At 43.7% G+C, this 25,406-nt stretch overlaps 2 protein-coding genes across 2 annotated transcripts; one reads left to right on the plus strand and one right to left on the minus strand.

The window, feature by feature from the left end:
* The first annotated feature begins 1,165 nt into the window (after positions 1-1,165).
* Positions 1,166-19,168, plus strand: LOC118112395 (histone-lysine N-methyltransferase 2D). Its single transcript, XM_035161672.2, has 4 exons — positions 1,166-1,282; positions 10,738-11,239; positions 13,540-13,854; positions 14,221-19,168. Exons 3-4 carry the CDS (start codon positions 13,549-13,551, stop codon positions 17,557-17,559), a joined length of 3,645 nt encoding a protein of 1,214 aa, XP_035017563.2. The 5' UTR covers positions 1,166-1,282; positions 10,738-11,239; positions 13,540-13,548; the 3' UTR covers positions 17,560-19,168.
* Positions 2,111-8,952, minus strand: LOC118112396 (charged multivesicular body protein 1b). Its single transcript, XM_035161676.2, has 8 exons — positions 8,444-8,952; positions 7,556-7,653; positions 7,260-7,406; positions 5,935-6,003; positions 5,729-5,836; positions 5,567-5,610; positions 5,211-5,283; positions 2,111-2,830 (listed from the first exon to the last, which is right to left on the minus strand). The coding sequence occupies exons 1-8, from the start codon at positions 8,457-8,459 to the stop codon at positions 2,783-2,785; spliced, it is 603 nt and encodes a 200-aa protein (XP_035017567.1). The 5' UTR covers positions 8,460-8,952; the 3' UTR covers positions 2,111-2,782.
* Positions 19,169-25,406: the final 6,238 nt, after the last annotated feature.

Raw genomic sequence — 25,406 nt, forward strand, 5'->3', positions numbered from 1 at the left:
TTTGGCTGGAACGATTAGACACACACGCACATACACACACATACACACGCACACACACACACACACACACATCAGCGGCAGCAGCAGATGGAAACTGAGGAAAGCCCTGGGCCGCACCGATTGGTCACACATGCCCATCGATATCTGAGTAGAACCAATCAGCTCGGCTTCCTGTGTTTGACCTGACCCTTCACGCATAGTAATTGAATCTTTCAAATGGGAGCCTGTGAGGGAAAAAGAAGTTCAGGAGAGGAAAGAGGAGCCTGTGCCACCTTACAGGGACATATAGCTCTCCAACAACAAACACTGCTGAAGACAAATCTCTCTATACAATCTCAACTACAACACATCTTTGAGAGGTATACCGCAAACAATATGTATACAATATATAACAACAAAATCATAACGTTTTGCTAATATTCAAATGAAATGTGATAGTATTGGCAAAATAGCAATTTCAAACCCAATAAGGGGATCAACCCTTTATAAACAGTCTGTGGTATCAACTAACAGCTGTTTTCAAAATAGATTCATCTGCTGATTCTATTTTTGATCAATCCATTAATCATTATATCTAATAACATCACAGAGCTCAGAGTGAGCCCAATACTAGTTTTGCTTTAAAGATTTACAGAAACAAATAATCAAATACTGCATCAAAATGGTGTCAATTAATCATTTCAACACTAAATGTAAGAAAATATAAATTCACTTTTGTATTCTGTGGAAAGTTTATTGAACATATTTATTATTTTGATGTGCTTATGTTTCCAGACAATACTGTTTGAAGGTCAGGCTGTGCAGTGACTGAATGACTCAAAGTTATGCGTGTTCCCGTCATCGCTTTTTCTCTTATGAGAACCACAATATATAAATCTTTCTGGGAAACTTCTGAGAAATCATTATGAACCTACCGAGAGGTTAGGCACTAGTATATTAGTGTTTCCTGATATTTAATTCTCAAGATAAAATATTGGGATTTAGCTGCATGTATTCTCTCCTGCTGATCCCTGGCTGGACATCCTGTATCATATCCTGTGTGTGACTCATGTACAAATCCAACCAGCCCCCTCCGTTGCAATTAGAGCATTTTCACTGAGCCATCAAGCATGTGTGTGGCTCTGAGCAGCTCTCCCCCCCACTCTGCAGAAGCAGACAGGTCAACCACGGGGAGAGGACCACCAGCTCACCGGATCCCTGCCTGTCAGCAACTTACACTCCTCTAGGACTCGCTATCAGGACAAGGTTGTGTTGACGGGACACAGGAGGGGAGAACCACGAGGTATCAACACCTGACACACACAAACACAGGTTTCCCCCTGAGCAGTTCTCGTACTGGAATATTCTCCACCACATCTGGAGGAAGCATCCCCGCACCATGTGTTAGGATGCACCCGACAGAGAGAAAATAGGACATGACAGACTCTCCCTGCTTTAATCATGCTTAAAGAGAAGAAAGGAACCACCGGGGCTATGTATAGATTAAAAACGAAATTTACCTTAATTTAACAGACGGACGTGGAATTTTAATTTCAGGTGATCTAACTGCTGGCAGGAATGACTGACAACTGGTGGATCAGTGGGGGTCAGAGTATAACGAAGCGTGTGTGCTCAAACAAACTGCAGACGTCCCGCTCATCAAAGTATCTGGTAATAGGCAAAATAGAGGAACTGTGTCAGTTTAGGGCCACTGATGATGATTGTGAATGTAGTTAAGTCTGCGCTGATGATGATTGGAATGGACACAAAAAGGGTCAGAGGTGGTGGAGTGCCACTCTGGAGGACTCCCATCAGCTACAGGGCTGTGGGTGTGTTCCTGTAAAGATATTTGCGTGTGCTTGGACGGCACCTGTAATGGCTCCCAGCTGAGACTCACCGCCCCCATGGGATATATGGTGAAACTGCGCGTGTGTGTGTCTGTGTGTGTAATGAGGCTCTGGCATGCGAGTGGCAGAAGGCCGCTTCCTCTACAGGTGACACCTTTGACCTCTCATCTGTTCCCTGTTGGAGGAGAGAGAGAGGAGGGGTGAGATGGAAACATGAGGGACATGTTGGCATGTGGAGGCGCAAACTTCACAGCAATGAAATAACAAAACAAGCAACAACTAAAACATGTTGAAACTTCTTTTAATGACATTCTGTCTGTGTATATAAGTGCATTGCGATCCACCACAGTGGTTACGGTTACATAAAGAAAATCAAAAATATTCCAGCTCTTTCAAGGCAAATATTTATCGTGAGACCTCTTTTTGGATTAAATATTTAAAAAAAGAGTTTGAGTTGCAGCCAAAACTGGAAGCAAAACACAGAGATGCACCAGGAAAGATCCTCAGGCATGCGGTCAAAACATGCCCTGAGCAATTCTCCATCAGTAAATAAATACATACATAAATACATACATAAATAAATGTTGTGCATACTGAATAGCCCAATTGGCTATTAAACAATACACAATTAAAACAACAACAAATTAACACATAGCATCGTGTTATTGCTGAGCTAATAAATATTAATAAATACATTTTAAATATGAACGTGCAAATTAATGCTGTCATAGGGTGATGTAATGAATACCAGGACTGTAAACAACACCTCTCTAAAAACAATCCTCTCCTGCTATGAGGCAACTTCTCTCTATTCCTTGCAAGAGAAAAATACCTGGAACAAAAAATAGAGCACAGAGCTTTGCAGGCATGTAGTATGTTTTTGGTTTGTTCTTTTTCCTCTTTTTGCTCCTCTTGCTCTTCTCTCTCTCCTCCAACTCTTGTTCTTTTCTGCATCATTATGACGCCTGGTCTCGCAGCCTGGACAGCCTCTGGGAGAGCTCGTCCTGATGACAACACACAAACACAACACAACACAGGTGAATCAGTAAACAGCAAACAAACAACAGACAGGCAGTCCACTATTTTGAGGCATGGATATTTTCCTACTGGGATCAGTCAGTTTAAAAAAAATCTTTCTCTATTATTATATTAGTGGCTATTAAATGGGAAAATCCTTCTTGGTTTAAATAGTTCCTCAAGTCAGACAAAACATATGTCATTGAATCACCACTGGAGAGAGCACTTAACCCTTAAGGAGATGGCTGCAATAGTGGAGTCCAGTGGTGAGTTGTCAGGATGGAAAATGTATCAAACCATCTTTGTCAATCAATCAATCAAATGTTATTTTTATAGCCCATATTCACAAATTACAATTTGCTTCATGAAGCTTAACAGAGTGCAACATCCTCAACCCTTAACCTTCGACAGGAGTTAGGAAAAACTACCAAAAAAAACGTAGTCTTATTAACCACTTCTCCACTGTCGCATCTGTATGATCACTAAGTAACATGTGAATTGTTTTGATGTCGTGGTGTTGTCCACCATGAAGCTAAAAAAAGCTCCAGCAGAAGCTGTGCACCCTGTGATATTTTAGTGCAACACTTGAGCATGGTGAATATTCATATCGATGGTGGAGATGGGTGTGGAGCTGTGTTTGAAAAAATTCCTCTGGTAATTTATTAGTTTTGTTCATTGTGGAAACATTGTTTCCTATATATTTCAAGCTGACCACAGCCACTGTAAAAAACTACAATTATTCAACACTTTTCACTTGTAGAGGGGGTGAGTGTTTCAGTGGAGCATCACTTTCTTTTATTCTTTTAATCTAACAAAATTGGTGAAACTACTTAATGTGAACCGATGAGAACTACGGTGTGATTTGTAACACCCCTTAATTATCAAAATTGGCCTGTGTATCGCACCCCAATAATCATACCCTCACGCTGAATTAGAAATATAAATTGTTATAAAACATGACAAAGTTGTTGGTTTTCTCTATTCAATTTAATTTGAAGCATAAACGAATAATAACTTCTGTGTGTTCTTGTTGGAGGGAGAAGTTCGAGGTTACATGCATGTTGAGGAATTTCTGACCATCCTCACAAATTACTGTACATGTCTTGATATATTATGTACTGTATATAGTTTATATTACATTATATCTGTACAGGAGAACAGTGTCTGTCTAATTCCACAGATACTCCCTTCTCTCTCTTAGCAGTACCCAAGGTCAGGTTATAGATAAAGGGCCAACCAACAGCACATTGTAGTGTCTACGCTGAGGGACGTTCATATCTAACTCACGCACCAACTCTAACTCTTTTGTGTATTTCACCAGTGGCAAGCCATATGGACATGGTGTGATTTAGTTATGCATAATTTAGGCTTAACTATCCAATAGGATGCGAACACCTACATGTAACATAGAGAGTAACAGCAATTTTAGTCTTTCATGGATGTGCTGTTAGAATGGGTGACGCAAGTAGAGGAAGACATACTGGGATGCTGTGGGAGACATCTTCAGACTTGGGGGTGACAATTGCTCATGTTACTCTGTCAGCGTTTGTATATTGTTTCACCTTCTGGTCTCCTTGATGCATCAAGTCTACATTAAAATCTTCTGCATAAGACATCAGCTGCTGCCTGAGTTCTCCTTTCACCAGCTTCCAGAAAACTTCCAGAAAAATACTGACCACTAACTCTAGCCCAATCTGTGATACTAGGCTAAAACTGAGGCCAAAATTCTGCTAAACTAAAAGGGGTAAACTTTGTTCCAGCCGAATCCAATACAGTTGAAGTGAGTGGTGACTTACACTTCAGACGTAATAAAACAACAGAAAAAACATTAAGTTCCTTCATACTGCTTGTTGGGTGTCACCCAAGTGTCCGCAAGCCCCAACATTCATTCATTCAGAGTCAAGTTTTAACCCTAAATGTCCTCGGATATCTTCCTCGAGGTGCGTTCACGTACACTCGAACACACCATCGTGGTGCTAAGTCTGGTAACTTAGCCACTTCCAGTGGAATTTTAGGCTAAAAACTTGGTGTAAATTACCTTGTTTCGAGTCGAATATGAATGTTGGGGCTTGGGGACACTTTAATGACACCACAGGAGCAGTATGGAGGCATTTTATGTTGTTTTCTGTTGGTTTATTACGTCTGAAGTGTAAGTCACCACTGACTTCAATTGTATCGGATTCTGCTGCCATAGTGGTGAGTAAATGATGAGTGAATTTTCATTTTTCTGTGAACTATCCCTTTAAACCCTAAGTTACGTACTTGAACAATATGACCAAAGGCAGTAAACTTAAAATGAAAATTCTTCCCTGGAATACAAAACACATCAAATAGGGAAATTCACAATGATAAGAGTGGATGTGTCACCTGCTCTGTTGAGGCCACAGTGGAGGCCAGTGAGGAAGTCTGGCCTGAAGGAAGCTCCAGGTTAAGATCCAAACTAAAAAAGAGAGTAAGAGATTCACACAGGGGCAGTTTTACTATAAATTCTCTTTGGCTACAATCAACAAAACAGAGGTCATTAAGTCACTCTGACCTTACAACACAGCTTCTTTAAAACTGTAGCATTAATCATTAAAATTCTGACTTTTAAAAGTTGTATCCTTCTAGATTTAATAAGTAGGTATAGCATGTTTTTATTTCCCTGCATTTATATTTCTGCTCCATTCATGCTTTTGCTTGTCTCGTTGTTATTGTTCTCTATAAATAAGGGCCGTACTCACCCTGCTTCATCAGCCATCTCATGCAACAGCATATCCACTTCGTTCTAAGCAGCAAACAGGAATTTCAAAATGTTTGAATTAATTCTGGGACAAGAAGGTCCTCATAAACAGCAGCAGGAGCACAGAAGTTTTCTCTTGTTATGACAAAAGGGGGCTTGTTACCTGAGGTGTCGTCAGAGTCGTGGTGTTGCCCATCGTGTCTTCCATCTGAGCGGTCTGCACGTCAAGAGTTTCAAATTGCTTTTCAAACTTGTCCATTAATGCGGAGACCTGGCGAAGAGGGTGGACGCAAAAAACAAATTTTCAAAGGTCTTAGAAAAAAACATATATCAATTTCACTTTGTTTTGTGTGTGGGTTCATACTTTACCTTCTCCAGGTTCATGCTTTTCAGTGTAGCCTCCATACTCTTGACCACCCCAGACATGGATTTAGATACCTGTGTAGAAAACACATGAAATAGAGTCTCTGTTCTTCTTTATTTCTAAAAGTCAGATTTCTCATGATTTAAAACAGGCTCAGGGTATTTGATGTCAAACTGTGACATGGCTGTTGACGAGTCTTATCTTAAAGTGCTGTATCCTAATACTTCCACTAGGTGTCACTTTTAGCTTTTTAACCAGATACTTTTTCAGGACAACCTGTCATCCTTACACCATCCCTAACGTTTCAAAGATGATCCTGGTTGAGGATTAATCTTTGCAAATCCAAAACATCAATAATTGATTTTAGTTTATTATATTTAAGGGCTATATTATTCATGTTTTATAAGACAGGCAGCAGCATTACAACAAAATACAGATGTTCGAAGAAGTGTTTTTTTCCACTATACCATCTCATGCTGTGCTTCTGCTTCAGTTTCTAAAGATACAATTAATCTCTATTTTATGAAAGGAGCCCTGTCTCAGAGTGCACCTGCATTAAAGCATTTTACAAGAGGCTGACACTCTTATGAGAGCGAGATGCTAATAGCACAAAATCTGAAGCACATCTAATGACTGAATGTAATTGGTGGTGTTTTGTTTACGGATCCATCTCCTTTTTAAAGAGCTTTTAACAGAGTGAAAATCTCCTTTGGACTTTTTGCCGTGAAGTGGTAACATCGTGTAGCTCTACACCTTCTGAATTAAGATGTACTTTACAAATAGTAACTGTGATAAGTTCATGCACAGCGAATGGCATTATCTGGTAAATATCAATACCCATAGTTATGACAGTAGTATCACATATTGGTTAAAGCCATTTCATTATTACATCTCTGACCTGCAAATACAGGGGGCTACTCTTAAGATACAGACCAAGGAGGCAGTAGGTGGTTGGGTTGATAAAGTTTATGACTACCGGCTCTGTTGTTTTGCTGAAATTACATGGTAGGACCCCGGCAATGAACTGTAATGTCCCTGCTTTGAATCCAGCTGTCTCATCCTCATTTCCATTCATCTAATTTATCAAAATCTAATCAAGACAGAAGATTCCTCAAAACATAATGATAAAAATGTTATAATGTTGACCAGGCTAGTAATAATAAGTTTAAAATGCAAACACCTTACATTAGGAGACATGGTGGGGTTATCATTATCTGGAAAAAAATAGAGAGGGAGTAGGTTTGGTGTGTTTTTCCCTGATTCTCATAAACCTGTTTTAAAACACAACACCCAAAAAGGCCTGTGTGACTCATTGGCATTCAGTCCTGACCTGGTTCAGTGTGACAGCAGTCTGGACCCTGGACGCCACTGCATCCACACGGGCGCTCATCCTCAAGAAGTTCAGGGACTGATGCTTTTGACGGATGGCGTTCTCTGCATGGATCCGGGCTGCCTCCATGTTGCCCTTATGGATGGCCTAAGAGACAAAAGAAAGAGGAGTATATATATATATATATATATATATATATATATACATATATACACATAATACAGTGTAGTTATTCTGCAGTTCAGATTGGCCATGGCTCCTGGTCTCTGGTAAATAAACAAATTATACAAACCAACCCGCTTCACTTTAGCCTTTTCTGCCTTTTCCTCTTTGTCACATTTCTTTGAGTTGCGCTGTAGCTCCTTGGCCGCAAACTTGAGGTTGAATAAGTGTTCTTGTGACTAGTCAAAGGATCATTTAGAGCAGTAATTGTGGAAATCACCATTATATTGATAATGGATTAGCATTGGACAATACGGCCAAGAATGTTCTGTAAATGAAAAGATGAATGATTAAGTCGATAACAATAATCATCACAATAAATGTCCCTTTCTTTTCAAGTTTGCTCTTGAGTGAAAGTTGTGGTTTTAAACTCTTCTTTACGGGAAGAATGACAAACACAAAGAGCAAAACATTATAAAATCTGGCAAAGCTCAATCATGTATATGTTATATGTGTGTGTTATATCTCCTCACTGTGCCGCACAATGCATAGGCATTATATTGATTAACAGTATATTGAACCTTTGATATTTTGCTGTTGATCTAAATTTTATTCCAATAATTAGTGATATTGTTTTATCACCCAGCCCTGCACTGGACATATAACAATGCATCTAACGACATTCAGCTAATTCAAACCAACTCAGTGCAGAGAATAATAATAATAATAAACTTTATAAATATATAGTACACTAGCAGGTGCTTTATATACGTAATACCAGAGAACACATGCAGTGGAATTACAAAGTTAAACAACTTAAAGACGAATTGATTCACCAATATAAATTCAAATTAAACACGTGTCACAGGTATTAGCTCGCTAACTCTTCTTGTTTTCCTTCACAGCTGAATGACTGGGCAAAAGTTACAAGCTACGTGGTTAGCTATCAAACCAAGCTGATAGTTAGCTAGCAGCTACCTCCACTGGTAGATTACTGAATACCATTAGCCAGGAAAGGATACTCTCCATATGCGACATGATGAGGTCTGACACAAACAGATGTATATATATTACAGCTAGAAAACAGTTTTCAGCCACTAGCTTCTTTCCCACAGTTGTTTATTTGGATTATTCGGGCTGCATTCAAGGAGAGGAGCGAGGCGAGATCATTCACTCCCGCGTACTTCCGTATTTGCTTAAATTCAGTTAAATTCAGGGTGGCAGCTCGAAACGACTGTTTCCCAATCCGCGGAGTGATTTTTCTTCATATTTGAGCTAAATCTACATTTTATACCCAGTTACTTGTTATTATTGATAAACGACTTCATATGAAACAGAAAGGGCTGTGTGGCATATGATTTCTGCTAAACTTAATTAAGATTGCTGTTTGGAAAACGGCACAGGCACTATCTTGACTTAATCTTCATCTTTGAACACAAATCGCTAATACCGCTCTCTCTCTTTCTCTCTCTCTCTCTCTGTGTGTGCGCGTGTGTGTGTATGTATATGTGTTTCTCTCTGTCTCTCTGTCTCTTTCTGTCTCTCTCTACCTCCCTCTCTGTGTGTCTCTCTATGTCTCTCTCTCTCTGTCTGTCTCTCTTTACCTCCCTCCCTGTGTGTGTCTCTCTACCTCCCTCTCTTTCTCTTTCTGTCTCTCTCTTTCTCTTTCTCTCTATCTCTCTTTACCTTCGTCTCTATGTGTGCCTCTCTCTTTCTGTCTCTATCTCTCTATGTGTTTCTCTCTTTCTGTCTCTCTATCTCTGTGTGTGTGTGTGTGTGTGTGTGTGTCTCTCTCTCTCTACCTCCCTCTGTGTGTGTGTGTGTGTTTGTCTCTCTCTCTCTCTCTCTCTCTGTCTGTCTCTCTCTAGTCGTCGTCACGTCACATGGTCACGACTTTGCATGAGCGTGCACGCGCCTCTCTACGTCACGAGCGTTTGAGAGACGGTCGGGCCGCGCGTGTCCAGAGCAGACAACTTCCATCCAGGCTAAAAATAGTTTGTTCCCGGTTTCGGTAGGTTGTGGTACACGTCTAATGACGTCATCTGTGCTTTTTTTGTAAATGAAAAAAAAAAAGAAAAGAAAGGAGTAAACTGACCTTTTTTCTCGGGAGCCACTCACTGCTCGCCTCAACGCAATTTTCTATAACTTTATTTCTGAGTAACGCGTGAAGGGCCTGGTGTGGTAACATCTGGGGCTGATGTTTTGTCGCGTGCACAGATTCAGAGGCAAAACAAAGGGAGGGATCAAGCTGGTTGGTGGGGAAGAGATGGAGATGCAGAATGGAAGAGAATGGAAAGAGAAAGAAAAGGCTTCTTGTGTGTACGTGCACCGGCCAGTGGAAGGGACCGGGGTTGGGGTTGGGCAGGGGGGATTAACGGCTGGGTCAGGGGGAGGGGGCATGTATGACTCATGCTGTATCTGCTGATAGTCTGTATATGGCCACTGCACGAAGATATAATGATTTGTGTCTGACGTGGATGAGGAGTGTTTCAGAAATGAAGTGTTCAGTCATTATAAGAGGGTCCTATGAGGAGGAGGAGGGGGGGGGGGGGTCTCCTCAGGATTAAAATGGGTGCATAAACCTATAAAGTTCTGATGTCAACCCCTACATGACCATGGGCTGACATTTGAATTGTGGCTCTAATGATTTGAGTCAATTTAAACATACAAAAGCCAATTCAAATTGTGTTATTTTGTGTTTTTATAGTCTTGATGGCCACTGAAAGTGCTGCAGTACAGTTTTACCATTCACACAAACACACACACTGTGTGTACATTCGTCTATCTTAGTGAGGACATTTATTCACATAATGCATTCCCTAGCTACTTACCCTAACCATCAAAATTAAATGCCTAACCCTTACCATACCTAATTCTAATCGTAAACCTAATTCTATCCCCAACCCCAAACCAAGTTTGAACCCTGAAACAGCCATACAAAGTCAGAAACAGGTCAGAAAGGGAGGAGTATCACTCAATAGGTCGTAGGCTCTAAATGATCCTCACAAAGATATCTGTACACCGACACACACAGTGCGTCTTTGTGCAGCCCTTACTATGTCACACACACTCACAGGGAAAATGTGGTGCTTAGTATCTTGCCCAAGGGCACCTCAGCACACGAAATAGGGTTAACCTCCATTTACAAACACAGTGAAGAGTCTCCCCAGCGTTTCCACTTATACGTTATAATGACCCTGAGAGTCTTTTACACTCGGTCTTTAATTAAGACTTTTACAACGCACAGGTCTGGACTAAAGCTTCCCTCGGAATTAAAGTCGTATTTTCAACTTTTTTTTATTGTTATATTTGTTAGGGACAATCATGGAGCTGCTGCACATACTCCAGAGCACCTGTTAACGCCACCACCACAACAACAAACAAAGCCCAACATCACACACACACACACACACACACACACACACACACACACACACACACACACACACACACACACACACACAGTCACAAGTGAATGACGGCAGGTCGCCATGGAAACTGCGTTACGCTCCGGGCGGTCGGGGGAGAAAACAAGAAGAGCGGAGGACTCGTCTCGGTCCTCCTCATTTTCAGCACCACGCGCCCCCCGGACAGCGCCCGCCCGGATGAACTCTCGCGCAGACTCCAGCCCCGCGCGCCTCGGAAGCGACAGAGCCGCGTCAGCACCGAGTCTCACCACCGGAGCGCACCGGGACTTCAACAGCAAAACTAACCAGAGAGGAGACGCGCACTCCGCGGACCCGAGGCTCGCTGGATACCCGAGGTTTTAAATCCCCCCCTATTGGAGCCGGTCGCTCCATCACACGCCACAGCAACAGGTAAGACCCCTCCACCACTAAATAATCAACTTTGGATGCGTGTGCACATACATAAACTCAGAGTATACACAGCTTCTTTATCCCGCAGGTACTTAGCTGCGGTTAATTGCGTTCATGTGGCAGATCTCAGGTGTGAGTAAGTGCGTGATTAGGTGATTAGAGTGAAGCCCAGCAGGACAGAGTGGAACTCAGCGAGGGACCGAGGATCATTCCCACTAAATCTTATAAGTAGTGATGGAGTGTGAAACTGCACAAGAGGTGAATTATAACCTCCAGCTGCTGGGGTTTCCACTCCCACTTCTTAGAAAAGTACTGTCAGGACACAAGTTTAGAAGAGGACATTTAAAGATCCTATTCTCTATATGTTTTTACAGTATATAGTTAGTCATATACCCTTATAGGACAAGTGGTATAAAGATGGTTAGACTTTTAGGCTTGCAACAAAGGTTGAGCTTAGGGGAATAGAAAAGAAATAATGATATTTAGATAAATACACTAAAAGTCTACATATTATGGCTCTATCCACTCTGTCCCATATGTAAAAGAAAGCCCCTACATACAGACAGAGAAGTCATATATTTGTCTGGTTCTATTATCGAATTTATCAGAGACTATAGGAAACTATAAGTTCCCAGGGAATGTTGTCTTTGTTTGTTTTAGATCTATAGCCTCGTGTCTATGAGAGCCTTGGATTTGTTGGGTTGTCATTGGCCATAGATTATGTGAGAGCTGAGCCGATACGCCTGGATGAGTCACTCAGGCTGCAAGTTTGCAGAAGCATGCGAAAGGGGAGGGGGGGGGATAACAGGGGCCAGCAGAAAAACAGTCCTGCAGTGCCTCCCTGCCTCCTCAACACATTGTTTCACTGTATATATACATATATATATGAGCAGTGTCATCATCTGTATTTATCACATCTGGATGTCTTGAAGTTCACCCATGTGTCGCCCACAAACCGTTTAGGACCTTTCTGTTGTCGGGCTCAACTTCTTTGTCTTGTGGTAAGGATGCCACGTTTTGAGGTTTACTTTTGTAGCTTTTAGGGATGTTATGGAGTAAAGTGCTGTTTCTGAAAATGGTGCGAGTGTTCGTGGTTGTTACAGACAACTGTATAGCCCTCTGGTGACTGACAAACTGCTACCAGAAAGCATCCCATTACCACTCATTAGTATCCCAATGTTTACCCTGCTAGTATTGACAAATCATAGCAATCAGCAGCATTCAGCTGTAGCACTGAGTGACAACTATTGATTAAAGCAAACAATAGATCATAATGGGCTGCTATGAACCACAGTTGCACACTCAAACACAAGCCCTCTCTCTCTCTCTCTCTCTCTCTCTCTCCTCAAAACACTCCGATATGCGCCCACTAACACACGCTCAATAATCACATAACAGAGACTCGTTTGACTGCAGCTCAGTTTGGAAAATGTTGTTTGGGCTATTAAAAAATGAGTCTTGTTTGCAGAGATTGATTGATGGAGTCTGGGTGCGGAGTGCTGCGTGAGTAACTGCCAGGAGGATTACACATGTGAGAGCCAAACAGAGAAAATAATTGGCTGGTGTTAAATTTCACTCTGTTTCGATTTGTCTTGCAATTTACAAAAGGTGTTTTGTAAAAAAGGTTGCTCTCACTCACAATGAATGCGTGCGCCACTCATTGTTCCTAATACACACACATCATGTGCCGCACACACAGACACGAAAACAGATGTGTGTCTTTAATTAGTGACGTTAGTGTGATTAATGCAGTCTGCTGGTGATGACTCATTCAGCCTAACCCCTGCTCCTCCGGTGAAAACAATCAATAATCAAAGATTCAGTCTGGCTTTACATGTCATTATAATAATGATGATAATAGTAATTATAATCCTCTTACACAATAATTATTTATAAATGCATTTTCATTATTTGTAATGATATAGTGCTGGTGTGGACCCTGATCCAGATATTGTATCTGACTGAAATGGAGTGTGTGATTAGTATGAAGAAAAAAAACTATAAAGAACTTGGTCGAATAAAAATCTAGTAAAAACTATGATGAATGTCAGATTGTATGATGTCGGTGAGCACTGCTGCAAAGCAAATCTACATGCTTTGCTCCAAGTGCCAGCTTGTCAACACAGCATTTACATTAGCATTGTGGAAAAGCTGTCAGCCAAACTGTGACTTCCAGACAGCAGACTGGCAGGGAGCGTGAGCAAGTGCTACGTGTGTGTTTGTGGGACAGCAAGAGAGTTAAACACATAACACATTTTGTTGGTAGAGTTGTAATAAACGTTCATTCTCCCTCCCTCCAGGGCAGCAGCATGTCTGAAACCAAAACCAGCCAGCGGTTCCACAGCCTGAATGCCGAGCAGGTCGAAGTTCTCCATCAGGTCCTGTCCGAGGTGGTCCCCATCCACGGACGCGGGAACTTCCCCACGCTGGAGCTGCGTCCTCGAGACATCATCATAGCCGTAAGGACCAGGCTGCAGAAGCAGGGGATCACTGTGAGAGATGTGCGCCTGAACGGCTCCACGGCCAGCCACGTCCTCGTCCGAGACAACGGGACAAGCTACAAAGACCTGGACATCATCTTTGGAGTGGAGCTGCCCAGTCAGGAGGAGTTCCAGGTACGATTATTGCAGTGCTTAGTTGTAAGAAGGAAGCAGGTCAGTGTAATTAGAGGAAATCATTAGGGTTCATTCTGCTGTAATATCTGTTAAAATGGCAGTAAATATCTACTCTCTCTGGGGTGTTGCAGCATGGATTTTTGTTATGCTATAGTAATAATGATGTTCTTGTAATCGTAAAGATAATCAAATTGCAGAATATTTTACATTAAGGCTGATTCAATAGTAGTGATTTTGTTTCTTTAACTTCATTATACAGAAACCACAGGAGTCTCACACTATTCAATTTAATAATACAAGCAAAACTGCAAAAAGATTGCAGTCATTAGTTGTGGGTGTCATGTTGTTGACCACCTCTTTTCCCAGGTTATTAAAGAGTCCGTGCTGTGCTGCTTGCTGGACTGCCTGCCTGCCGGCGTCAACAGGGAGCGGATAAGCAGCGCGACGATGAAGGAGGCCTACGTCCAAAAAATGGTGAAGGTCTTCAATGAGCACGACCGCTGGAGCCTCATCTCCCTCTCAAACAACAGCGGCAAAAACCTGGAGCTCAAATTCGTTAGCGTGTTGCGGAGGCAGTTTGAGTTCAGTGTTGACTCCTTCCAGATCATTCTGGATCGCCTCCTGGAGTCCTACATGCAGCAGGAGTCACGGCACAGAAATAATAGAGTTGAGCTGAAGGAGCAGGAGAGCCAAAGTAAAGCCTCTCATTCGCCACTCAAACAGGCCACTGCTCCAGAAACAGAGAGTCCCGCTGGTGGAGAATCCTCCAGCAAAGAGGGGGATCAGGTTAGCCAGACTCAGCAGAAAGATGAGGTGCATGAGAAGGAGTCACAGACAGACCTCTTACAACAGACTCAAAATTCAAATGAGACAACACAGTCTAAAGTGGAAGAAGACGAAAAAGACAAAACACCTGCAGACCTGAAGGAAATGTCACAACACAGGGAGACAGACATCTCTGAGCAGACATCCTCAAACCCTTTGTCCGAAACCTCTGAGAAAACTGAAACACCAGCTCAAACTGAACTCACACACGAGCCAGAGCTCTTGGACAAGACCGAACTCTCAACACAGGTAGAAGAGTCGGAGCAAACCCAGCCCTGTGACAGCCCACAACCAGCACAACCAACCCACAAGGAACTCCCTGTCCAGGAAGAACTGTCCGACCACACAAAACCCCCCGATGAACAGAACGATCTCACAGAGCAGATCGGACAGTCCGAGTTGCCAAAAGCCTCAAACAATAGGCAGGCAGAAGCAGAGGAATCACACACAACAGAGCGCACTGATGAATCAGACTTCTGTGAGAGTTTCAGTGAGGATCAGAGGAACAATGAGAAAGATAACGCAGAACATGTGTCTGCTCCAGTAACTGACACATCTCCACATGCTAAGGAAGAGACACAGTCAGCAGATGAAGAAAACGTTGAAACAGAGACAGGCGAGCAGATACAAGCAGAAAGGGAAAATGGATCAGAAACCAGCGAAGAGACAGAAGAGGTTTCAGCACCAGAAGCCCAACACATAGGAGACACACAGGGAATTGATTGTTCCTGCTCCTTCTCTTCAGTATCTCTAACATTTCACAACACACAGGATACACCAGAGATTCACAGCACACCACACACAGATAACTCAGAAAAATCCCCCAACGTACTTGATGCCGATAACCCTCCAGATTCTCAGGATATTTCCCCTGTACCGCCCAGCCTTGATTCTGACAAAAAGACCTCCTCCTCTCCTCCCGCCTGTAAGTCCTCAGAGAGACTGTCTCACATGGTGGTGCTCAAACACTCCTCCCCAAAACCCCCTCGCAGGATGTGCAGGAAGGTTACCCAAAGTCCTTACCCCACTTCTGTGTCTGAAAGCGAACCTATCACAGTGTTCTGTCTAGATCTAAACCCCTGCGCCAGCCCTGAACTTGAGGTAGCCTTAAACCCAGAGTCGACAGCTCCAAGCTCAGATGCTACAACTACCACAACACCCGGTATCTCTACGAAAGCAAACCCTGAGCCTGAATCCAACCCTTCCACTAACCTACCCTCAAACCTAGACCCTACCTTAGCTCCTGATGCAGCCCCTGATATCACAGCATCTGCTGTGGAACTCACGTCTTTACCCCAAGACCCGCCATCCTCGTCTCAGCCGGTCGCAGAGGGTTCATGTGAGACAAGTATTCAGAGCTTAGAGGAGACACCATCTACACATGAGGCGTTTGATGAGCAAAGCCAGTCCTCGCCTGGAGAAACTGTCTCAACTCCCGACCAATCAGAGCCTCTGGACTCAGAGGACAGATCAGTTTCACACACCGATGCATCAACCTCAAGTTCCCAGGAACCTGCACATACCTCAGAAGTTGAGCTCAGTGATGAAGGTGAAAACAGAGAGACCCAAAAGACGGACCCGAATCAGCCCAACAATAGCCCACAAGAGATCGCACTCACCCCCGTTTCCTGTCTCACCCCTCCAGTGCTCAGCCTCTCCCCTCCCTGCTTCACCCCCTCGCCCCCCAGCCTCAGCCCTCCCCCATGTCTTAGCCCTCCCCCTCCGTTGCCAAGCGTCGTCAGCCTCAGCACCAGCTTTAGCTCCACGCCCCTGAGTTTCAGCCCTACCTCATCCTGCCTCAGCTCGCCTCCGTACCTCACTCCCCCTATGCTCAGCCTTAGCCCTCCCCCACTCTGTCTCACCCCACCTTCCCCCTGCCTCAGTCCTCCCCTCCTCTGCCTCACCCCACCGGTGGAGTCGGAGGATCTCGTACCTCAGGTATCTCCAGACACGGAGCCTTTGATATTGAACACTGGCAGCGATGAGCAGATTAAAGAATCATCCCCTCAGCCACAGGTTAGTCTACTGCAGTTGGAGGATAAAAAGGAGCATGATTATATCTCGCCGTTGCCTGGGGTTGCAGAGCCTGTCTCTTTTCCGATCACCATCCCGAGCTCAACCTCGCCTGTGCTGCCTCACTCTCAGTCTGGAAGCCCAGGGGAATCTGGCCCTCCAAAAACTGAAGAGGCATCCAGCTTGGTGCCTGAGATCAGAAAGGCCCCTGAGCTAACTGCAGACATGCCTGAACAGAGCAATGCTCCTTGGGCGTCTGGCTCGGTCCCTGCTGTCGAGGTCCTGGCAGAGAGCATGTACGGTGACTTCAAAGCAGCCATGGACCACCTGCACTACCGCCTAATCGCCACCAGGAACCCAGAGGAGATTCGGGGTGGTGGCTTGTTAAAATACAGCAACCTGTTGGTCAGGGACTACCGACCGGCCAGCGAAACTCAGATAAAGACACTGGAGCGCTACATGTGCTCACGCTTCTTCATCGATTTCCCTGATGTGCAGGAGCAGCAGAGAAAGATCCTATCCTACTTGAAGAACCACTTCATCGGCGAGGAGAGGAGCAAGTACCAGTACCTGATGACGCTGCGTCGCGTGGTGGACGACAGCACGGTGTGTCTGATGGGACACGAGAGGCGTCAGACACTGAATATGATCACAGTGCTGGCGCTGAAGGTTCTAGGAGAGCAGAACATAATTCCAAACACAGACCATGTGACATGCTTCTACCAGCCTGCCCCATACCTTGCAGAGCACAGTGCCCCCTATCTAGCAGACCCCAGCTACTGCAGCTACTACATACCCCAAGGGGGATCAACTCTGCTTTACCAACCTTACCCCTTACACCTGCACACACAAACTGGACTAGTGTAAAGCACACACACACACACACACACACACACACACACACACACACACACACACACACACACACACACACACACACACACACACACACACACACACACACACACACACACTCAAACACACATAACACAAGGGGAAAGGTGCTTGCCATGACGAAAAAACTGGAGAATGGAAATATTATCCAGGGATAAACTGTTTGGTCTATAATAGACCTATGTGGGCAGGATTGAGTGGGTTTTTACAGTAAACTCCCAGAGTTCTCTGTAAGGTTCTAACATAATTATATGTAATTATCTGGGCTTTGTGGGAAAATAATAATTCTTCCGATATTGTTAGAATTCCAGAAAATGCTGTATGCACTGCATGAGTCATCGCCCTTTGGTCTCCCTGGGAAACCAACTGTGCTGTTGACATTCACACACATGCACGGACACACACACACACACACACACACACACACACACAAACATACACACACGTGCAAACACACTTCCAGGTTCTTGAATTGTCGTACACTTTTTTCATGTTCTTACTGTGTTGTTCTTAATGGCTTTGTTCAGAATGTGGACCTTGCCTGTGGTTGATATTGTGCATGGATAAATTAGGACTGTTCTCTCACTGCCAAATACTGTGTGACTACTATGCTTCTTAACCAGTTTAATGTACCGTCATTATTCTTTTACTGACAGGGGTGTATTCTGAAAAGATACTGAGGGACAAGTCTGCCGGTGTGTACAGTACTTTTATCAAAATGCACACATGCATGCATAACAAAAACACACAAATATACATGCATACATGCATACATACGTACATACAGTATACTGTATGCACACAAAGTTAGACAATGCATGAGTAGCTGAATATATAATTCACATCCTGAAGTCAAAGCAAAGGCTTTTAATATAATACAAATCTATCTATTTTTGCAAAGATAATACTCAGTGGTAAACAGACTGGTTTGTTCCTACAGAAAAATGCCAATAACAATGCCTTTGCAATAGACTGTACTGCGCATTGATTACAGTATATTGTGTGCAAATACACTGAATTGTTTTCAGGTAAATTGTGTTGAGATGAAGTGCTTGATTTCTTTCCTCGTGGAGTCTTTTCTGTAATCACGTGAAGTATTGTACCATCTAGTGTCAATTTTTTTAATGCTAATGTTTACTTAAGTGGAGGTAGTCAGGTTACAACCATCTTTGGGTCACCTCTAAACATGGCAGACGCACGTCTGTCCAAACCTGAAGGAATTACATTTAAACTCCTCGCAGCCTGAATCAGCATCCTCAATTTAACTCAGTTCAGAATCAACAAGTTCAAATCCACATCAAACCTGTTTGAATCTAAGTTGAGATCCGTGCAACAGCAACCTATGACCAAAGATGGTTCGGTAGGGAAATCAAGTGCCTAAATGTGAGACATGATTGGCATGTCTTTATCTCACTGCACTGGGGGTGTTACTGGGGTGGGCTCGGGGTTGGGTCGGGTGTGTGTTCAGTTGTTGACCCCTGTTATTGCTGCCCGTTTTGATGTCTTCTTTAATGTAGTCCTTTGTTGTAGTTTGTTCATGTACATTTTGATAAAATAAAGGTGGAAACTCAACAAACCTTCAGATGTGAGAGAAAGTGAATTCTTTTAAAAATTTACATTTTTTTTCACTTTTTGCTCCAGTCTCACTCACCCCCCCCCTACCTCTTTTCCCCCAAATGATATGCTGTACCGCTTACGTATCCTGGCCATGATTTCCCACCGCAATGATCCACTTAAGTGTGACCGTCAAATCACGACGGTGCCCCGGAGAGCGCCCCAAAGCTGTGAAATTCTGTCTGTGTGAGGCCTCTTATCGCAAATCACCATCCTTCAGATGTGTTTGGACCCGAATGACGCACGGTCTACGCAACACAGGAGGCTCAACAATGTGTAAATGTGAGGAGAATATGGTTGGTGATGTGTGAGACGGCGAGGGGAGACAGGAGAGGAGGGGGTCGGAGAATATGTGCGCGTCTTTTAGTGAGTGGGTTTCAGATGGGAGGTGGTATCAGGTGGTCCCCCTCTCCACCTACTAATTGAAGAGACCCACAGTATAATAAAATAATGGGGCTGCCTTCTAACTCCCTCACTGCCTCCCTCTTTTCCTCCCTTTTCACACCAATGATAGGTCATGGCCACGTTGGGAGATGGGGGCATCTCTTTCTACAGGGGTTGCTCGTGTGATGGCAAGTAGTGGAATTGCCACACACTATCTATTTACACACTCTATAGGCTCGCACTTATGTGCACGAGGTTGCAAAGCATGTGAAAGAGCATGTGATCTAATAGAGTCTGTATCAGTGTCTCACAGACCTCTGAGCCACTCGTGTCCACTTGGGGTTTCCATAGAGACGGAGACAGGCAGCACCGTGGGCGCAGAGAGCATGACGGAAGACAGGGAAGACCCACACACCAAATGAGGGGGAGAGAGATAGATGAAAGCAGAGAAAAAAAGGAAAAAGAGGTGGGTGAAATGAAAACGAGAAAGATAGTGGACAGAGAGAGAGAGAGGGATAGATGCAAAAATATAGTTGAGACGGAAAGCAAAGGACAAGAGAGTGAGTCCGGTTTGGGGTGTTGTGTCCGTGTGTGATTGTGATTGTGTGTGTGTGTGTTTGTGTGTGTTGGGGGGGGGGGGTTATAGATAAAATGAGGCGAGGAGTGGGAGCAGGGGAGTTGATGGGGAGAGCGTGGGAGGTTGTCAGGCCCCCAGTCACAAGGGAGTCACTGTGAGGTGGCTGCAGTGACGGCAGCAGTGATGTCAGAGCAGGGGCACACACACACACACACACACACACTCACACACACACCTACGCACACATACACACGCACACACACTTACAAGTGTGCACATACACACAGCTGCATACGCATTAATTTTCCTAATGGCTTGCCCACCCGTCCACCCTCGACAAACAAACTCACTTAGACCAAAAGAGGACATCACCCACACATCTGTCTCTCCATCTCTCACACATTCGATCTGACTTGTGTCCTCAGCCCCGTTTGAATCATCTTCACACAGGTTTTAAAGGTTTAACAATCCAACCTTTTTATTTCTACATGTCTGCAGGTGTTAAAATAGGAATAGCCTGTGGGCACATGCAGCCTCTGGAGTATAAATGGAGACAAAAGCATCAAGTTGGTGTTTGTATTGGAGCTTAAGAGATAAACATGTTGCTCCAGTGTGAATCAAGATCATTATGGCTGCCAGACAGTTTATTTGAAACCCTTCATCATGTCGTGCAACTTAATTCCTCTGTAACTTTCTGTCGATTTCCAGCCCCCTTTTAAAGTGTCATGTGAGAGTGTTATATATGGATACCATTAACCATTAAATAAAACTGGGATTACAAAACACCTGCTGTCGCACAGTTAATGTAGAAAATCATTAGTGAGGATTTTATGCTCCTTCTCCGACAGAATTTCTGCTTCTGTGACTGATGAACCCCGGGTAATGAAATGGATGTGTAGTATTCACCATTCATAATTTTTTCATTCACTACAAAATCCCTCACCCCTCCCCTCCCCTTAACCCATACCACCCACGTCCTCTACCTTTTCTCCTCTCTCCCTCCCTCCTTCCCTCCCTCCCTACCTACTGTGTTCCTCCCACCCAACTGCTTCCTTGACTGCTATGACTCAGTCCTCTCCCAACCGAGGGTACAAGAGGATAAAAACCTTGATGAAAAACAGCCAAGAAAACCATTTCACTCAAAGAAATGGAGCAATTGCCAAAGAAATTGGCTGCTGCATCTTTGGTTCTGTGATGCAGCTTACAACACACACACACACACACACACACACACACACACACACACACACACACACACACACACACACACACACACACACACACACATTCACAAATGCCTCCAACCCTTCCTCAACAAACACACACACCTCCGCCTCATTTAAATTAATACACTCTCACTTTATCAGCTAATTCATCCTTAAAAGCAAAATTGGGGAGGCAGGGAGGAGTGTTTCAAAAATAGTTTTTCATTTCTCAAGATAGAAGTCTGTGTCGTCACGACTCTGTGACATGGATGAATGATTTCTTAAAGGCGAACATGCCAAATGCTCGCAATGCATGGAGCCTGAATCAGACAACCTTGAGGAAGTGAACCTGTCATTCATACGGCTTTGTTATTCCTCGTACAGCTTCCACCCATCCGTGCTATTTCCAGGCTCAAATTGTACCGTAATTGCTTTAACTCCTCTTGCATCAATCCACATAGTGCACCGAGTGTAGTTTGAGATGATTATGTCTCCTGAATGGTGTCTGTACTATCTGTCTCTTTGGTATCGAATCCATTCAGCAACCTGTGGGTCGCAGAGACCTTACTTTGTTAATTATGCAAACTAAATATGCAGCATAATGGATCATAATGGTGGCCATGTGACACAGACACAAGCTTACATAAGAGGCGATCAATCAGGCGGAGGGAAAGGCAGATTTACAGCAGAGCGAGGGGTACAATTTAGTGAGCGAGGCAGTACAGCTGTACATGCAGCTGGCTGTTGTAGACATTTACCAATTATTTAACATCACAAAGCACACAGTGTTCCTATTATGTATTTTCTGCATCATGTGGCCTTACAATTCTGTGACAGAGGATTCACTTAGCACCTATGGCAAAATGAAGAGATAGGACAAAGTTTAGAAAGACACACACCTGTGGAAGTACCAAGGGGGCGTAATTTACCTGGTAATTGGGATTAGAACCCTCCCAAATAATCAACTCCCCCACCCCCCAAAATGATCAAACCGTCACACCACATGAAAAATATTAGTAAAGACGATAAATGTTGGTTTTCTCGATTCAATTTAGTTCGCCTCACCAGCAAAGAATAACTTATTTCACCCCACTTTTATTGTTGCTTCTTTGGCTATAGCTAGTATAGCAAGCTAGGTATTATCTGGCAATTATGACATACAAAGTGTGATTTATTTCTAAAGTATATCAAGCGATTATTCAGAAATTATCCAGTATTTGACCATGTTATTTGACCTAAACCCCCCCAATCTTCAACCCAAAATGACACAAACCAAACCATGAAAGTCCAGGGAACTTTCTGCAAAAATGTGATGAGGTATAGATCAGGTTAAAGGTTTAAAACCATTTCTAACACTTGGAATGTTTCCGGTGGCTTCAATATCTCTCAAAATGGAAGAAGTTGAAACCACCAGACTAAGCTGTCCGGCCAAACTTGGTCCCAGACGTGACCGAGAACTTAATGTTCTCTTATGCTCATCACCTGGGTAAGACCATCCCTACAGTGCACCATGGTGTTGGCTGCATCATGGTATGAGGAGTTTTCTGAGAAGCAGGGACAGGGAGACTGGACAGAGGTGAGGGATGGATGAATGAAAGCAAATACAGTGAGGTCCTTGCAGAAATCCTCCTCCGAACTGCATTCACCTTGAGATTAGGATGACGGTTCACCTTTCAGCGTCACTATATCCTCAAGTATACAGCCACAAAGATACTGGAGTGTCTGTTGGACAAGTCTCTGACTGTCTCAGAATGGTCCAGCCAGAGACTGGAATTATGTCTGTGGAGAGATGTCCGTTTACAGACGATTCACAGCCAACCGGACAGAGTTTGAGAGGATCTACCAGGAAGAAAGGGATAAACTGCCTAAATCCAGGTGTTCAAAGCCTCTGGAGACTTTGACCAAGGAGATTTAAAAGTGTTAATGCAGCCAAAGAGGCTTTTTTTAAAATAATTTTAAATCGAAAGATTTCAGTTTTTCTTGTCATCTTGTCTCTGTGGATTATTGACGATTACTGGGAGCAGATTAATTGACAAAAATGGCATTTTATCTATTTAGAATTACATGTACAGCACAATAAAATGTGAATGTTAGGGGGTCTCTGAGTGCACTGTATGTTTTCCAGTGCAGGGACTGTAACATATCATTTGTTTTATTTTTAAAGTGCTATTTTTACTTCACTAAAGGATCTGAGTGGCTCTTTCTTTTTTTTTCTGTATGACAGACAGAAATGATGGACTGACATCATCAGCGAGGTCAGGGATGAAAGTCTGATTTGTGTGTTTGAGTGTGCGTATGTTCATGTTTGTATTGGTGGTGGTGGTGGTGTGTGTGTGGGGGGGGGAGTGCGGCTGCTGTTTGTGTGTGCTGCTGTTTATGCCTGTGATCCGTAGCACTGCTGCTGTTTGCACTGAAGCGTGTATTAGCATGGGACTGGGAGAGAGGAGAGGAGGGGAGTGTCTTTCTCTCTCTCTGTGTGTGTGTGTGTGTGTGTGTGTGTGTGTGTGTGTGTGTGTGCGTGTGTGTGTGCATGTGTGTGTGTGTGTGTCTACACTGATTGACGTCACAGACGCCCACTCATTTCCATGTTGTCTGCGTGTGTGGAGAGAATAGATCCCCATCTGCATCCAGCTCTACACCCCCTCGGTACTCTCTCTTCCTCTCCCTCTCCTCACCCTGCCGCTTCCCATTCACTCGCATCTTGTACATCCCAGCCCCAAAGAGTGAGTGCAGTGGGCCTGGCAGATAAACAAGACAGCTGAACGCAAACAATTTAAGACAGCCAGACAGCAACATCCTTTCGGAGCAGCACGCCGGAGAACCTTGCCACCAAACATCTGTTCATCTCAGGCATCACTGAGGTCCAGTCTGGAGGGATGACATTTGACTCATGCCTTTTCACACTAAACTGTGACTGTGTACCTGTTGGCAACTTGAGTGCGTGTTTGTGTGTGTGTGAGCATGTGTAAACACAACAAATGCTCATCCACATTCACACGCCAGTATCCCTGGTGACGACAGGACATCATTTAAATCACTCCCTCGTGAAAGGTCATCTTCTTCCTTTACACAGACAATTCTCTCCCTCTCTTCGTACTACACACACATGCGAAGGTGTGGGTGGGTGCATTTACGCACAACAAACCCCCTCACACACACATACACACATTCTCACTCGCCCCCCTCCTGTGTGTGAGACCTTGACCAGAATGATGTGGACAGTGGACGTGAATGGGTGAGTGTGGGGGAGGAGACAGGGGCCTGGTAATGCGTGGGATGACAGAATGGGATATGTGCATGTTTAAACAGGGAAAATGGGCTATTTTAGTCAACATATCATAACCTATCAGAGAGACGAGGGTGAACACTTGTGCACGGCTGGGTCACAACTCCCTTGGGATTACTGCAGCTAGACAGTGAAAGGAGACAGGAGAGGATGGTGCAGGAAGACCGGCAGATGGTCGGACAGACAGTTAAGCTCGCAGACAAACATTCAGTACAGGCAGAGCAGGGAGAGAGAGAGAGCATACACACACACACATATTAATACTATAGAATGATTAGCTCTTAGACGTTTCAACTATACGTCTGCATCTTAGTATGAATGCAGTCAGGAGATAATAATAACAATAATAACAACACTAGTAATAATAATAAACTTTATATGGCATATTTCAAAACACAGCAACAAGATGCTTTACAAGTTAAAAATTAGAATTGGCAGGCAATCAATAGCAAACTGTTTAAAAGCAATTTGAAGATCACACAGCATTAGATCATAGATGGAGAGACAAGAAATGTTACACATGAGAAAAGAGTAAAAAGAAGATAAAACATAATAAAATGATTATAGGGCTTTTGAGTCGCATGGTTTCTGCTTCTGAGCACAGACCCTGAGAGCTTCCCACAGTTTTAAACTCTTTTTTGGGTCTCTTCTTCCACTTGCATTTAAGACCTATGCATGTGACATTTAAAAACTCAGGGAACAGCAGCAATCAGTGTAAATAATCCTGGACCAGCTGAGATGAAGACCCTTGTAT

Source organism: Hippoglossus stenolepis, chromosome 7, assembly GCF_022539355.2.
Source record: "Hippoglossus stenolepis isolate QCI-W04-F060 chromosome 7, HSTE1.2, whole genome shotgun sequence".
In the NCBI taxonomy this organism is placed as follows: domain Eukaryota; kingdom Metazoa; phylum Chordata; class Actinopteri; order Pleuronectiformes; family Pleuronectidae; genus Hippoglossus; species Hippoglossus stenolepis.